The 16,308-nt window shown below is 57.6% G+C and overlaps 1 protein-coding gene across 6 annotated transcripts in view; it reads left to right on the top strand.

Annotated features, from left to right (window-relative positions):
- GTF3C1 (general transcription factor IIIC subunit 1) overlaps window positions 1-15,325 on the top strand; it is a 73,255-nt gene extending 57,930 nt beyond the window's left edge. For 2 of the 6 annotated variants that reach the window (XM_036824727.1, XM_036824731.1), the window contains 10 exons: window positions 856-918; window positions 1,808-1,901; window positions 5,429-5,601; window positions 6,779-7,066; window positions 7,781-8,040; window positions 9,127-9,407; window positions 11,100-11,652; window positions 12,287-12,338; window positions 13,208-13,400; window positions 14,348-15,325. In XM_036824727.1, coding sequence (XP_036680622.1) covers window positions 856-918; window positions 1,808-1,901; window positions 5,429-5,601; window positions 6,779-7,066; window positions 7,781-8,040; window positions 9,127-9,407; window positions 11,100-11,652; window positions 12,287-12,338; window positions 13,208-13,400; window positions 14,348-14,560 — 2,170 coding nt within the window. In that variant the 3' untranslated portion in view covers window positions 14,561-15,325. Of the gene's footprint in view, window positions 1-855; window positions 919-1,807; window positions 1,902-5,428; window positions 5,602-6,778; window positions 7,067-7,780; window positions 8,041-9,126; window positions 9,408-11,099; window positions 11,653-11,818; window positions 11,895-12,286; window positions 12,339-13,207; window positions 13,401-14,347 lie in introns of those variants that run through there. The other 4 variants (XR_005016389.1, XM_036824728.1, XM_036824729.1 and 1 more) reach the window with 4 other exon arrangements.
- Window positions 15,326-16,308: the final 983 nt, after the last annotated feature.

Genomic DNA, 16,308 nt, shown 5'->3' with positions numbered 1-16,308 from the left:
GTTTACCTATATATAATTTCTCTTCCCACATATTTTCAATAAATGTGTGGGGCAACTTTTAGTTATAAAAGAAGAAGTTTAAGAGTTTTAAATAAGAGTTCATGACCCATCTAGAGGAGAGAAAAAAGTTCCAGCTGTAACAGTTTACCACTGAATTTGATCTTGAGCATTCTGGCAGGCAAAGCAAAAAAGAAGACGGTTCCAAATATTTTCTTGTTTGACCAAAATCAGGTCACGTTTTTCTGAAAAGGTGCTTTGTCTTGTTCCTAAATTTTAGGAAGAATTGACGATTGCAAAGATGAGTTTTGACTTTAGTTTTGTAGAAACCAAAGAAATGTCTCAAATAGATGGCCGTGTTTTTTTGTAGAGTTCTACAATTTACTTCTATATTTATTTGCTTGGTATGAACACAATAAAACAATATTACTTGGAGCTCAGAAAAGTAGGTCAGGGGTTAACCTATAATGCCATCACCTAATACAGCTATGCCCTGTGGAGTGTTTTCTCCCCACCTTCTTCCTTATGCTTGTTTTTCATCATGGTGAGCCCACAGCTGTCTGTCCTCCAGTAACACCTAACAGTCGCTCCCTGTGAGTTAACATCTCCTTGTAGCCTCAAAATGGTCAGTGAACGAACATTCCTCATTTCCTCAACCCTCATTCTTGCAACACACTCAATTCGATGGGCAGAACGTGGTGTTTTCTCATTTTAATTTACACGTACGTGTTTCAATTTTAGGGACTTTACTATTTTTTCCACCACGTTAGCCAATCAGTAACCACCTCCCACGAGCATCACCTTGGCTATGGGAGGTCAGCTGGGCTCCGTTCACAAGTTCTTCTGTTTCCTATGCAGATACCGAGTTTTGATGATTGGAGATGAAAAAGATCAAGTCAGGAAAGAGGATGAACTTAATAGGCAAGTACTGACAGACCCAGTGCCTTTTCCTCGGCTGCTTGATTGGGTTGTCTGCAACCTAGCACAGGGTCATCTAGGGCTGAATCTAGCCTGGCGCCGATTTCTGGAAAGAAAGTGTTATTGGAACACAGCCACACCCATTGCACGTGTAGCCTGCACTGCTTTGACGCTCTGACGGCAGGGTTGGGTGGCTGCAACAGAGACCATTGGGCCCAAAGAGACTAAATTATTTATTATTAGGCCCTGTGCGGGGAGCGTGTGCTGACCCCTCACCCCGCCTGTCCCTGGCCCAGCCTGAGGACGGGTTGGGGAAGGGGTTTGAACTCCTAGCCCGTGAACTTCCCAAGCAAAAACTCCCTTGGGACTTCCCTGGTGGTCCAGAGGCTAAGACTTCACACTTCCACTTCACGGGGCACCGGTTTGATCCCTGGTCGGGAAACTAAGATCTCACATGCTACGCAGCGCGGCGAAAAGTAAAAAAAAAAAAAAAGAAAGAAGCCTCAGCCTTTTCTTTCCATCTTGGATAATCAATATTCAGTTTGATTTTTAGCTCTGTATTCAATGAAAAGCCTATTCTCATTGGAGAAACAGTTGTTTAAAATTAGACAAAAAGAAAATCTAAGCACTAACCACATGAGTTAGTTGTCATGAAAACCCGTTTCCAGGTTATGTCACCCCTTACCCACCAGACTGAAACTTTTTCCCTGTGAAAATGGACCAATCAGTAAGGCATAAAAACCATCATTTCTTTTGTTTTGGTTTATGACTAGTTTGGACATTCGTATCACTTTTGTGAGATTGAAAACTTTTTTGAGACCGAATCTACCCAAGATGCGCGGTGCCCTGCGGCCTGTGGGCTCACGTGGCCCTGTTGCCCCGTCTCTTTCAGCGTGGATGACATCCACTTCCTGGTGCTCCAGAACCTGATCCAGAGCACACTGGCCCTCTCGGACAGCCAGATGGAGATCTACCAGTCATTTCAGGTGGGTGTCGGGGACGCAACGTCAGCTTCACAGCAGTGCTCTGGAAACCGGGGCCTTTCCCAGGCCGGGCCCTGTGAGGTTTCCACCCCTTCACTTCTTCACTGCAGGGCCTCAGAGGACCTGATTGCCCCTGAGACTCTAGCCCTCACTCTGTTCATCTTTTTTTTTTTTTTTTTTGGCCGCACTGCGCTGCTTTTGGGATCTTAGTTCCCCAACCAGGGATTGAACCCAGGCCACAGCAGTGAGAGTACCGAGTCCTAACCCCTGGACCGCCAGGGAACTCCCCCGTTCATCTTTGAAGTATGGGCACAGGATCTGGTGACCTCCAAAATCCCTCCCAGCGCTGAGGTTTTGAGTCTGATGTTGAAGGCAGAAAATTAGGCAGAAGAGGAAATGAGCCTCTCAAAAGAGCTGAGAAAGTAATTGGACTACATGGCATATCTTTTCCAATTATAACGGACAGATGTCAACATATTTTGATCGCTAGATATCGCCCAGTGGGAAAGCTGCCTTTCTGCAGGCGTTGAGTCATATATCTCCTGAGAACTTACTAGAACTGTAATGCTGCTTTATCGTGGCCGAATGAGGATGAACGAGAAAGGCGGATCTCATTCAGCCCCGCGCTGAGCCTGGGAAGTGCTCTTTTACAAGTGTGAAAACTTGAGGTTCAGAGAAGTTAAAAAGCCCATGCCCAAGATCCCAGAGCTCATCCATCTAACCTGAGTCTGTGTGGCTCCAAGCCCCCAGCAGAGGGGCCCTCTCCCCGAGCCCGTGCTTCCCTTGTTTCTAAGGATTGCAAAAGTGTGTTCCAAGCAGAGCCTGTCTACTTTTGTATTTAGTCTCTAAACCCTAAACTCAGCTCTTCAAGCCGGTTTGGGACATGCGGGGGAAAAAAAGTAAGAAAACAAAAGGCTGGTGTTATTTCTCATCCCACTGATCTATTCAGACGGGTGCTGTCCCACACTTTGTGGGGATGCCTCAGAGTCAACTGGAGAGCTCTTGTGGCACGTGGGCCCCAAGCCCCACCCCACAGTGTGCAGTCAGGAGTGGAGGGGGCAGAGCCCTGACGAGCTGTCCTGCCCAGCCGGGGTTAGAGCTAGCAGGACCTCGAGGGGGTCAGTCCAAGCCCCCGTCACACGAGAAAGCCCAGCCCCCAAGTTATGGCAAGAGCCTGGTCCCTGTGTCCCAGCCGGGGCCGTGGCCTCATTTTTCCTTCCTCCAGCTCCATTTCCAGGTGGGGTCTGAGCGGTAGGGATGGTGCCAAGGGGCTGTCACTCTCCCTGACCACCCAGGGTGTGGGAAGTCGCATGAGGGAGAGCACCTGAGCCCAAGGAGGACACAGGGCCCTTCTTCAGGGACCCCCTCCCCTTGGCAGCAAGGAGTGGGAGGTCATTAGGGATGAAGTCAGGGAATTCCCTGGTGGTCCAGTGTTTAGGACTCCACGCTTTCACTGCCGAGGGCCCGGGTTCCATCCCTGGTCAGGGAACTAAAATCTCACAAGCCACGTGGCGTGCCCCGCCGACCTCCAAAAAAAAAAAAGAAAAGGGATGAGGTCAGAGGCCACCCAGGATCCTACCAGGCTCCCTGCAGCCCCGAGCTTCCGGGAAGTGTGCTGCAGGAAGGTGGACGTCACAGGCACCCCAGATGGCGGTAGTTCACTGTGTCTGTGACAGCCCAGCCTCTTGGGAGTCTGACGGGCTGTGCCACACTCCCCACTCACTGTGCGTGGTCTGTGCGCTCCTGTTCCACGCCAGCGGCCGTCTGGGGGGTGTGCCCATCCTCGTCGTCACGGGGAAGAGACGAGCAGAAGGTGCAGGTGCTTCACAGGAAGCTGGATTCAGCTTCCACTTGCGCTTGGGGGGAGGCAGCGATGACCTAGCGGCTGCTCCCTGCTTCTTCCCTCCGCCCCGCTCAGTCTGTCCCCGTCAGGCTGCTCGTCCGTGCACCAGGACTGACGTAGAGGTGGTACCTGGAGAAGTCGAGGGCACTGTGCGCACCTCGGACTGACGGGGCCCAGTGTGTGCCCAGACCCCCCTCTGTCTCCGGGAGAGCCAACCCCATGCTGCCCCAGCACCCCAACTGACCACCACTTGACTCCCAATCCCCTGGCCACTGGCTCGAGGACGACACCTCGTCCTCTTCCTGGTCCCGCCCCTCCCAGCAGCGTGGCCTCGGAAGATCCCTCGAAGTCCGTGAGCCTTAGTCTCCTGTCACCCTCGGGTCCCGGGGTCAGTGCAGCAGAGAACTTTCTAAGCCAGGATTCTCAGACCATGCCTGCAGGTGTTCTTGGCCAGTGCTTTGAACTTTCCTGGAGGCTGGTGTGTACTTGACTTTTGCTGTCAGTTGATTGAACCAGCGCTGTTCGGAAAACTGGAATGACGGGACTGCCGGTCCCGCAGTCCTTTGAGCTGCCCCTCCTCTGGGCGGGATCCGCATCTGCGAGCCAGGGAGCCATGGCGGCGTGGCCCACGGGCGGAGCCTCTGCACCTAGTACCCAACACCGCCCTCCATGTGTGCCCCATGCTGGGTGCCAGGCGCCTGCTGGGGCAGCAGTAAGAGTCGAATCTGTGTTCTTATGGAAGAGAGTGACAGTGAATCAACAAATGAGATCACTTCAGGTAGACACAGTTACTACGGAGAAAAGGAAACAGGTTAATGTAATAGAGCTGACTGCAGAGGAGCAGGACGGAGGAGGATTTGGCCTTTGAGGGGAAGTGTGTGAGCTGAGAGCCGAATGTTAGGGAGTCAGCCACGCGGGGACTGGGGGAGTGTGCTGTCCCAGAAATGGGAGCGGGAAGTGCAAAGGCCCTGAGGCGGGAGTGCCTTGGCTGTTTCAAGAAACGTAAGGAGGCCGGTGAGGCTGGAGGGTAGTGAGCAAGGGCTGCACTTACTGTAGGAGTCGAGGCCAGGGTGGTGGGCCAGGTCCCACTCACGGGGCTCTCGTCAAGCCTAGGACTTCCGCCTGCAGACAGAAGCCATTGGGGCTCTCGAGGCGGGGGAGGAACGCGTGGTCTGATTTAGGCATCGAAGGGCTACTTCGGCTGCTGTGCAGAGTGGTCGGGCTGGGGGCAGGGGGCAGGAAGCAGCAAGAACGGCTGGCAGGAGGCCACGGGGAGAAACGATGGTGGCATGGCCCAGATGGTGGCAGTGTAGATGGCACCGACCAGATGCGTCTGGGAACGTTTTTTGGGGGTAGAGCCCAGCAGACATGCTGCTGGGTTAGGTAGGGGTAAGGGATACAGTGGTATCAGGGGTGATTCTGCGTCAGCTCCCAGCGTCTTTGCGGCCAGAGAGATAGGCGTGGGGCGCAGCCTGCCTCTCCCTGCAGTTGCCTGTCCTCTGTCCTCTCTGAGGTGACGTGAAGCTGGGTGCAGGCCGACCGGCGGGACGTGGGCTTCCTCCGGGCTCTCCCCCACCGCCAGCCGCTTCCTCCGTCGATGATCAGCTGTGGCTTCTCTGCATCCACGTCTGGGCATTCCCCCCGCCGGCTGGAGAGCCCTGTTCACGCACGGCCTGCTGTGTTACAGACATTCCGCCTCTACCGGGAGTATAAGGACCACATCCTGGTGAAGGCCTTTGTGGAGTACCAGAAGAGGAGCTTGGTCAACCGGCGCCGGGTCAACCACATGCTGGGCCCCAAGAAAAACCGCGCCCTGCCCTTCGCGCCCATGTCCTACCAGTTGTCCCAGACCTACCACAGGTGAGCACGGGGAGGGCGGGGCCTGTCTGCGGAGAGGAGCACGGGTGAGCGGAAGTGACGGGCGTCCCTCTTCATCAGAGAGCAGGGCGGCCTGGGCCTCTCGCGGCCTCGTGTGCGAGACGCAGCCTCTAGGACCAAGTTTCTCATCAGTGTCTGTCCTCCCTTCAATGGGAATAAGGTTAATGCTTGCTGTATTTTGTGTTGGGGTGTTTCATCAATTTTGTAGGTAGTTTGTTTCCCTTTTTCCCATCAAATTGGGTAAAATGAGTTTCTAATAATTAGACCAGCTGAAAGTGCACCCTCCCGGTTGGGCATAACCTCGGTCCTAATCTTCACGGCTCCGAGCTGTACCAGGCCGCCTGCCTTGCAGGCTCACACACTTCATTTGGAAGCCATCATGTACTTTCTGTTTTTTTAAGTTGCTCTTTTTTTTTTTTAATTAATTAATTAATTAATTAATTAATTAATTTATTTATTTATTTATTTATTTATTTATGGCTGCGTTGGGTCTTTGTTGCTGCATGCGGGCTTCTCATTGCGGTGGCTTCTCTTGTTGGGGAGCACGGGCTCTAGGCACGTGGGCTTCAGTAGTTGTGGCACGCGGGCTCAGTAGTTGTGGCTTGCGGGCTGTAGAGCGCAGGCTCGGTAGTTGTGGCGCACGGGCTTAGTTGCTCCGTGGCATGTGGGAGCTTCCCGGACCAGGGCTCGAACCCGTGTCCCCTGCATTGGCAGGCGGATTCTTAACCACTGCGCCACCAGGGAAGCCCCATCATGTACTTTTTAGACCCAGTTTGCGGCACGTCAGCAAGAGGTTGTTACAGGGTCTGGAAAGTCACCCCTCTGGACAGAGGCGAGGGCTTGACTGCAGGCTCCAAGTGGAGACTGTGAGATTGAACACACGCATGTCCCCTCCCCTCTGTAGGGGTTCAGGACTTGCCTTGTGTAAAGATGATTACAAAAAGCACATTCATCTTCCCCAATTTGGTACCACGAGGCCTAGGGTATTGGGTTAGATGAAAAGGTGCAGCACCTTCATTCTAGATGGAAAACAGGGCTTCCAGGGAGAAGCCGGTGTGTTTAGTGTTGACGGCAAGATTTGAAGTGCCCTCAGCCCATCCGCACCAAGGCCTCCAGCATCCCGTCCTCAGAAAGGCCCTTCCCTTCTCTTTCTGTGTAGGATTTTCACGTGGCGCTTTCCGAGTACCATCTGCACAGAATCATTCCAGTTCTTCGACAGAATCCGGGCTGCCGGCAAGTTGGACCAGCCTGATAATTTTTCCTTCAAAGACCAGGACAATAACGACTCCACGAGCGACCTGGTGGCATTTTCTTTGGACGGCCCTGGAGGACACTGTGTGGCCGTCCTGACCCTTTTCTCTTTGGGCCTTGTTTCCATGGACGTCAGGATCCCAGAGCAGATCGTTGTGGTGGACAGTTCAATGGTGGAGAACGAGGTCATGAAGAGGTAAGAGCCGGGGCAGCCGCTGGGGTGCTGCTCCGAGCACCGTCGGGGGCTTTGGGCACCATCACTTCTTCTCAGGCTGTGGCATCTGCAATTTTATTTCCTCAGTCATCTGGTTTTTATTTTCAACGAACACGTGCTGCGTTTCTCTGCGTCGTGCTTGGCATTGTGTGGGTATTTGCCGCACAAAGACAGCAGGGCCTCGGCAGTGCCTTCCGGGAGCTCCCAGGTTGGGGCGTCACGGGTCTGTGAACCAGGGATTCCAGTACGGTGTCCAGTGCAGCACCTCCTGCTGGTGCCTCTGGGCGCCGGGGGAGCCAGAGGAGGGGGTGACTGGGCCGCGCCAAAGAGAAGGACCCAGAACAGTGTGGCACGGAGGGTCGGGTAGGCAGAGCAGGGGGATCGTTAAAGGTTCCTTGAGGCCGTAATAGCTGAATTGGGATTTAATGGAAAAGCAGGCATTTTTGGACAGACTAGGAAGGGTTTCCAGGCGGAAGGGACAGCCCTTGCAGAGACACAGGTATAGGGACGGGGGCGGGGGCGGGGTATGGAAGGTGGACGAGGGGGGTGAATCTGGAGCGCAGCCTGTGCTGACCTGACCTCACAGCCGGATGCCAGGGCCGCGTCTGTGGTCAGAGCGCCGCTCTCTGACGGGGCGGCCAGACCAGCAGAAGGCTGGGCTGCGCTCCGTCGTCCAGGTCCGTTTTCTGCTCCTAGCCTGGGAAAGGACGGCACCTTGGAAGAGGACGAGGACGAAGAGGAAGACCTGGACGAGGGCTCGGGGGCCAAGCGCCGGAGCATCGAGGTGAAAGCCCGCCAGGCGTCCCACACCAACTACCTGCTGATGAAGGGCTGCTGCGCCCCCGGCATCGTCAGCAACCGCAACCTCAACCCCAGCGACAGCATCGTGGTGAACTCCTGCCGGGTCAGGCTCCGGCTGCGCTGCACCCCGAAGCCCACTGGGCTCGGGCCCGCCGGTGAGTACCCCCCCAGCTGCCCCGTGGCCCAGACCTGGGGCTCATGGCCAGGCTCCCAGTGCCACGTGCAGCAGCCACCGCTGACGGAGCCAAAGCGGAAAACGAAGGAAAGGCCCTCCTCTCCGTAGCAGCCGGCCCGGGGGGTGCGCGTCCTGAGTTGCCCACTCACCTGGGGAGCCCTGGGCCGTGCCCGCTGTGTGGTTAGCGCCCACCATGGTCTTTTTGCCTGCGTGTTGCCTTCTGACCTCTTGCTGTGAGAGATGAGTATTCTGCTTATATTCATTATCTCTTACCTCCTTTACTTCCAGTTTTTACACTTTTCTGAGTTCTTCTATTGATTGCCTTTGAGACGATAATGACTTGCTTAAACCTCCATTTCCTGCACCCTTAATTTCTGGCAGTCTCTCCTCCCTCCACATAAAACGAGAATATTAGGGCCTCGTCCCTGCACTTCTCTTCCCCCTTCCTACCCCTTTCCCGCTCTGTCTGACTTGCCTTTATTTTCGCATGTTGAGGTGTTTACCTTCACAACCACAGTCAGTATTCTGTGCTGTTTCAGGAGCTTGGCCCAGGCAAAAATGTGATGACCTGTATAGCCTGTGGTCTGAGCAGAGACACCTTGTACAGGAAGCACCAGAAACCAGCCGTGGCTGGTGTGAACAAAAGTCGGGACTTATGGAGGGGTCCCGGCGTATCTCACGGGGTCTGCGGAGCCGTGGACGTGGGAGCATCAGGAAGGGTGGGGCCTGGGCAGCCTGAGTGGAGGACCACCCCGCTCCCTCCAGAGCTCCAGGGTTCTGGTTCTCAGACCTTAGCCCCACCTTTGTGCCCTTCCCTGTGAGTCTTGAACAAGAGAATCATACTGGCCCTGGGGATCCAGTGGGCTGCAGTCAAGGGCCCAGGGCGGCATGTACCAGGAACCCGACTGCCAGGGGCCCAACCGTGTCCACCCAGAAGGCAACCCCTGGACATTTGGGGAGCAGTGAGTCGGTGTTGGAGCATGACCTGCCTCGGCATCGCTTGTACACTGGTCTGGGGAGGGGAGGGGCTTCTCAGTGCTGATTCTGGTCCTCCTGGTCTCCACAGTCACTTCCCTGGAAGAGCTGATGGTGGGAACCTCCTGCCTCCCTGACACATTCACCAGGCTGATAAACAGCCAGGAGGACACTTGCAGCTTGGAAGAGTTCGCCCACCAGGTGGCGCTATCCGGGTACAGACCCGGAGACGTGTTGGCCGCCCTGGAGGTCCAGGGGGCCATCGCTGCGGCCGGCTGCTTTGGGGTGGACAGGGCGGAGCTGAGCCGAAGGTTCTCGGCCTTGGCGAGGGCGGACGGGGAGCGCTCCCGGACCTTCGCAGACTACGTCCAGGTGAGCTGCGCTCTCAGGTGGCCTGTGGTGGCCAAGCCAGAAGTAGCAGCTCACGGGCCAGACGCACGCTGTGGGTGGGCTTGGCTTGGGGCATGTAGTGGAATTTTTTCAAAAGCTGGATTAGTTGTCAACATTGAAGACAGGAGATCCTGCCTGAAATTTTGCCAGCTTCTCCTGAGCGTTAGAAGGTCTGGCCACTCTGGGCCCTGTTTCTTCAGCACAGCTGGCCGAGCCTCCCCAAGCCATGGGCCTTGTCCTCCCCAGCTCTCTGCTGTCTCCAGATACCCTGCACCTGGTCCACAGTACTCACCGCTTCATTAGCGCGAGTCTGCGTGCCGGACGCGCAGTGAGGCCCGACAAGCCGAAACGTCGGAGTTTGGAGGGGGGAAAGGTTTACTGCAGGGCCCTGCAAGGAGACAGGTGGCTCATGCCCCAAAAAGCCCCGAGCTCCCTGAAAAGTTTCAGCAAAACATTTTTAAAGGCCAGGCGAGGGAGGGGTGTTGCAGGGTACGTGATCAGCTCGTGTACAGTTCTCTGATTGGCTGATGGCGAGGGAACAGGTTGGTGTCACAGGGGTTAACATTGTCAGTCCTTAGGTGCCAGTAGGTCTGGGGACTGCAAATTTAAATTTCTTCCATTTGATGGGGTGGGGGTGGGGTTCGCATCTGTAAAACAACTCAGGAAAGTGCACCAGATACTGTTACCTGGGTACTTCAGAGAGGAGCTAAAGCAGAGGGTATGGGGGAAAGGCCTGCCCCGCAAAGGCCCCATAGGGTCCTGCTTGGTTACAGCTTTACCTGCCCAGACCCATTTTCATCAGTGACCCTTGAACCCAAAGAATGTGAGAAGAGTTGGACCTTTTAGATCAAGTGCCCCAGGACCTGGCTTGCCCTCCCGCGTGTCAGTTGTTATCGATGTTGTGTGTTACTGATGTTGCGGAGGTGCCTGCCTTGCATGTGTTCCTGGGGCGGGGGGGTGGGGGGGGAAAGTCGATACTTGTCATTATCAAAGGAGTTCTTACCCATGCAGGAAATACAAGAGGGCTGTTGAGTACCTTTCACTTGGTGTTGGATTGTTCTTAAAACTCATGGTGCCTCTGGGGCCCTGGGAGGGAGGGTGAGGATTTTCCCCAGACAGCGGATCCCACTGGCTGCCGAGAGGCGAGGGGCAGGCAGCTCCCTCTGTTCCCTGGTGCCCAGCACAGGGCCCTAGTGGCGCATGCGCAGCTGACCCTCCGCAGACCCGCATGTTGTGGGTGTGAGTCCTGCGTCCAGGCTGTGAACAGGGGCAAACTCCTTGAATCTTGACTTGTGGGTTTTTTAATATAAAAGAAAAAGATGTTGGTGAATCCCTGTGTGCTGCCCAGAGTTGGTGCAGCTCGTAGATAAGAACAAGGACGTGGGAAGAGGGCGTGGTGAACGAGGGAAGGAGTCACTGTCCTTCACTTGGGAATAATTATGGCTTTTGCAGAAGAACTTGGTAACCCTCGGGGTGTTAAGCGTAGGAGGAGCTGGCCAGGCAGAAGGAGACTAGTAAGGTCACATCAGCTTTGAGGGCGCAGGCGGAGCCACCTGTCCTGAAGGAGCTGGGCTGGCCACTTGCTCAGGACGCTTAAACACCTCAGGCAGGGGAAGGGGACCCCGATGACCCTGGGGATCCCTACGGATGCCGAGTGTCTCCTGCTTTTCCTAGGACCTCTTAGAGCAACAGCAGGTGCTGGAAGTCGGCGGCAACACCGCTCGCCTGGTGTCCGTGGCCTCTGCCGAGCCCTGGCTCCTGCACTCGGTGCGGCTAAAAGACAAAGAGGAGGGCACTGACCCTCAAAGAGAAGATCCCCAGGCCAGACCCCCCGAGGGGCCTTCCAGCGAGGACGACCCCTCTGAGAGGCAGGCACCACCTTCTCAGGGCCCCCTGAGCGCCAAGAGGCGTGCCAGCTGGGCCAGTGCAGATATGGACAGCCAGGGCGGGGGGGCCGACCCCGAGAGTGCCCCGGAGCCCCCCACAAAGAGGCCCACACTCCAGGACGTGCGTTTGGCCCCCAGCCCGGGGCCCAGAGCAGAAGAGCCAGAAACCCAGGTGCCTGCCCTGCCCACAGCTCCTGAGGACACAGGCGTAAGGGAGCCTCCCCCCAGAGCATCGGAAGCCAGGCAGGAGGACCAAGAGGGTGTCGGGGTACCCAGCTCCCCAGGCCAAGAGCAGCTGAGCTGTCAGGCCCAGCTTCCGGAGGGCCCTGAAGACCCCAGAGGTACCAAACCCTGTCCCCCACCCCACCTTCCCCTACCCGCCCATTCTGTGTCACGGGGCCTGATGGGGAACCTGCTGCAGCCACAAAAGGGGACTTTACATCAGCTTTTCACGGCCTCGACTTCGAGGGGGAGGCTCTTGCCTGTTGACACTCGTATTTCCACTAGAGGGCAGAGGCCTCAGACGCTCCTAAGCCGACCTGTGAATCGCGAGGATGCGGCGCTCTCTTGGTTCTGGAAAGAGGTGTTTCCTGAAGCATCCCTGTCAGGAAGCAGAAAGGGGGGGGGTCTGGCCTCCCCAGGGGCCTGGCAGGGGCCCCGTTTCCCTCTCCCCTGCTGTAACCCTCTGGGATGTTTTTGCCCAAGGCTTTCACACCCCCAGCTCTGTGGTCGGGGCTCCAGGTGCGCGCCGCTCCCCGGCACACTTGCACCCCGCCGTCTGTCCCGTGTTGTCCTGGGCGCACAGGCTTTGCCCCCCACGCCCCGCCGCCCCGGGAAGAAGGCTCTGAGGAGTGGGATTGCTGTTGCTTTGTTCACTGCTTTATCCCCAGACCCAGAAGGACTTGCGGAATGAATGGGGGAGGGAGAGATGGGCCTCACCTTCTTCAGTCTCCCACACCCCTTCTCTCTTGTCAGGTTTGGCGGACAGTTCTGTGGCCGGGGGCCTCTCCCAGGCAGCGTGGGAAAGGTGAGTGTGCTTCAGACTCAGGTGGCCTGGGCCGGGGGGAGCGGTGAGGGCCTTGGGTGTTGTCCCCAGGGTCCAAGATTAGTTATTACGTGAAGGTCTTTCACAAAGATCTGTCTGGCACAGGGGTCCCGGACACGGGAGGGACTGTTGGTCCCGCTCACGGGGGGACCAGGCAGGTGCTCCTTGCACGTGGTGGACGAGGGCCAGCAGTGCTGACTGCTGTAGCGCCCGGTCCGTCGGGAACAGTGGGTGTCACAGAAGCCTTTCTGGCGAGGGGGCGCCTGCCCCAGTGTGTACATCACCCTCGGCTTGGCGGGGCCGTGCTCTCCCAGCTCAGGTGTAGCCCCCCGCCAGGGCCCAGTCATGCGGTCCGAGCCAAGCGTCCAGCTACCCTGGGGCCTGTCCCACGCCAGGACCCTGTGTGTCAGACCAGTCACTGGTTAAGCTTTTAGCAGAAACCTTCTAAGGAAAGTGTGTCTGGAACTCCCGTATACAGCACAGAAGTAGAACTTTTTTGAGTATAGACCTGAGAGCTTGGTCAGAAGGGGAGGCAGCCAGTGGCCCGGGTCCCAGATGGAGCTGGAAAATCCAGAGGTCCTAGCTCTTCCCTCCCCCCATCCCCCCACCTCCACCAGTGTGCGGTGATGTGGGTCCGGTGCTCGTGGGCCATGGGGCTGGGACCCCGTCTGTCCAGGTGGGAGGGGAGCGGGAGGTGGAAGAGCAAGAGGGAGACGGTCCCCAGCCCTGAGTCCCAGGCCAGGCGCCAGACCTCCCCGAGCCTTGGTGTCCCGTCCCCGGAGCTGGGACCACGCGGGAGTGGCTGTCTCCCCTTGCCCACCGAGCCTGAGGCCCGTGTGCCCACCCCGCAGGGACTGTGAGAGCGTCCGCTTCATCGCGCGCCCGTGGCGCATCGTGGACGGCCGCCTGAACGCGCCCGTGGTCAAGGGCATGATGGAGGGCGTGCTGCACCACGTCATGGCCAGGCCCGGCGTGCCCGAGAGCTGCCTGCTGCGGCACTACGAGGGCGTCCTGCAGCCCCTCGCCGTGCTCGAGCTGCTCCAGGTGTGGCTGGGCTCGGGGAGGGTCCTCACTGGGTCCCCGTCCCCCGCTGCGGCTCCCTCTTCCTGGGTCTGGGCTTGAGTCTCAGAGGGCCAGGGGTGGTGGGCGCACTGGCCGAGCTCTAGGGTGTGGCCGCCACGTACAGGCTCAGCCCGCGAGGGGGCACTGGCCTCCTGGCAGAGAGCCAGGCTCCTCAGAAGAGCCTCAGGCCCCAGGTGTCCCCCGCACTGCTTACTCCCCCACCCCCCGTCAGCCCCGCTGCCCTCCGAGGCCGCGGCGCTGGCCGAGCCCCACGCCCGCTTCTGTCCTCCTGCCTCTGGCCTCTGTGCCCTTTAGCGCTGCTGGCGCCCAGCCTCCCACATCCCCCACCCCTGCCCTGGGTTCGTGTCCCCAGGCCGTCCCTCACAGCACCCTTCCCCAGCCCCGAGCTGCTGCCCAGGCCTACATGTCGGCGTTGCCGGGGTCTTGCCTCTGACCCTTGCTCTAGACCAGGGCTCAGAGGCTCACAGGCCCACAGGGACAGGTGAGTAGTGAGTGGCAAGCCCCCGTGGGTGGCAGGGAGAGCTGGAGACGTGCTCGCGGCCTCCTGAGGGCAGCTCGGCCTGATGGCCGCCGTGCGCTCCGGCCCTGTGTGCCCTGGGCCTCCAGCTCCTCAACAGAAGTGGAAACGGGAAGTTCAGTGTGGAACTCCCTGCACTTTACAGCAGGTCTGGGCCAAACAGAACCCCAGCTGGAAGCTGGCCTGCAACCCCTGCTCAACACAGGGCCGCTGTGCAGATGCTGGTCACGCGCTTCTCTCTCTTGCCCTGGGCTTTTGCCTAAACCCCCCTGGTCAATCCCTACTCGTCTCTCAAGGCCAGGTTCAGGTGTTTGTTCTGGGAGCAGCTCTGGGCACAGAGGACGTGGTCCTCGAATGCCTCTGTGAACCGGTCTGTCTGTGTCGTCTGCAGGGCCTGGAATCCCTTGGCTGCGTTCAAAAGCGCCTGCTGAGAAAGCTCCCGGCCGTCTCGCTCTTCTCTAAGCCGGCGGGCGGAGAGGCAGAGACGCCCTCCAGCCCGGGCGGGAGCCCCATGGTCTTCTACGAGCCCACGCTGGACTGCACGCTCCGCCTGGGCCGCGCCTTCCCCCATGAGGCCAACTGGAACAAGTGGGTCCACTTCTGAGCCTCTTGTCCCACAGCCGGCCCTGAGGAGAGGGTGTTCTCTCCTGGGGGGCCCACGTGTGCGGTGCAGCCTGGCGAGGTCGGGGCACAGGGGGCCCTGCGTCCCGCCCGCTGCACGGGGACACTGTGTGCCCAGCCTGCGGCCCCGCCTGTGGTTCCCGGCCTGGAACTCTGGAAGGAAGGCCGACCGCCCGCCTGCCCCCAGGCCCTTCCGGGGCTGCCCTAAGGACTGTGCTTCGTCAGCCCGGGGCCTGGGGGAGAGCTTGGAGACACTGGTCCCGCCTGCTCTCCTCCTCGTGTTCCCAATCTCTCTGGAACCTGGGTTGTGGGGAGCGTCCTCCAAGGGCTTCCGAGGCGAGGCTGCCCAGGCCCCGAGCCTTCCGTACGGACATCCACTGGCCAGTGAGGGGTCAGGAGCTGGGGGCCGCGGGGGTCTGCCCCATCCACGCAGGCCTCGCGTTCCAGATTCCAGCCACCCCGCCGCGGAGGACTCTCCCTGCTCCCTGGAAAGCCCTTGTGGCCTGAGGGCCAGGGCCTCTTGGGGACGTGTCACGGAGCGGGGCTGGGTGCCCCACTGCCGAGGGCCCGGCAGAGACGTGCTCCTCTCCAGGCAGCACCCCTGACCTCTGGGCTGGGGCTGAGCCTGCGACCCGCCTGCAGGCCTCCTGCCACCTAGGAACGGGGAGTCCTGGCAGGTTTGGGGTTTGTTTTGTTCTTTCAACCTCTTTCCTTATTAAGAAAAAAAAAAATCCCCTGGCATGTATTTATATATTTTTTAATTAAAGTGAAGTAAAATGCAATTTGTCGTGTGTGTCTCCTAAAGAATCTTTGATCCCCTGGGGGCTCCTTGTTTTTCAACCTCGGAACAGCCGGGAATAGATGTTGCCCGTAAAACCAAGCAGGCGGGGCGCTGGGTGCAGCCTGACCGCCTGCGGCTGCCTTGGAAGCCCATCCTCCCACTCAGCTGGGCCCGTGCCTGTCCCTTGACAGGCGTCTGGCAGCACCCAATCCGGGGCAGGCCTGTGCCCAATCGGCGTGGCCCACGATGCCAGCAGGCCGCAGAGGTCTCAGGCCTGGGACATGGATTTGGCCTGTGGCTGTTCTCTTTAGCCCACATTTCTTTTTCTGTTGTTTTTTTAGTTACCAACATTTTTTAAAAATCAGAGTTTTCACATTTTTAAAAAATCCAGATCTCTTATCTTCTCTTGAAAGATGAGATACCTGGTAACACTGCATGTGATGGTCACAAGTACAGGACATGCCCCCCTGGTCACCGCCGCCCCACCCCCAGGCCCGGTCTCAGGTCCATTGCAGCTCCTCTCACTCACAACCTGCAGCTCCTGACCTGGCCCAGCTGGCGGTCCTGTGTTTCCATCCTCCCTCTGCCAGGGACCTGGTCCCCGGGCCAGACTCCAGAGTGACGGGGCAGTGGGTAGGGTCTTGAGGGTGAACCCTAGCACAGCCAAGACCTGGCCAAGTCTTAGCATCATTTTTTTCTTCTTTTTTCATTTTTACTCAAGTGTGAAAAACTAGCATTTGGGGGGATTTTCTGAGATCAAGTTGAATAGTGGATGTGATCTGCTTTGTAAACATGCTGATTATGTGGGAATGCCTTGTGTGGCAGGAGCAAGGTAGGGTTGGGATCAAGTCTTTTTGTTTTTTAATTGAAGGATAGTTGATTGACAGTGCTGTGCCAATCTCTGCTGTACAGCAAAGAGTCTCAGTTACACACATAGACATTCTTTTTTT

Source organism: Balaenoptera musculus, chromosome 15, assembly GCF_009873245.2.
Source record: "Balaenoptera musculus isolate JJ_BM4_2016_0621 chromosome 15, mBalMus1.pri.v3, whole genome shotgun sequence".
Lineage (NCBI taxonomy): Eukaryota > Metazoa > Chordata > Mammalia > Artiodactyla > Balaenopteridae > Balaenoptera > Balaenoptera musculus.
The sequence above is the reverse complement of the archived record's forward strand: the minus strand, read 5'-3'. Positions and strand labels throughout refer to the sequence as shown.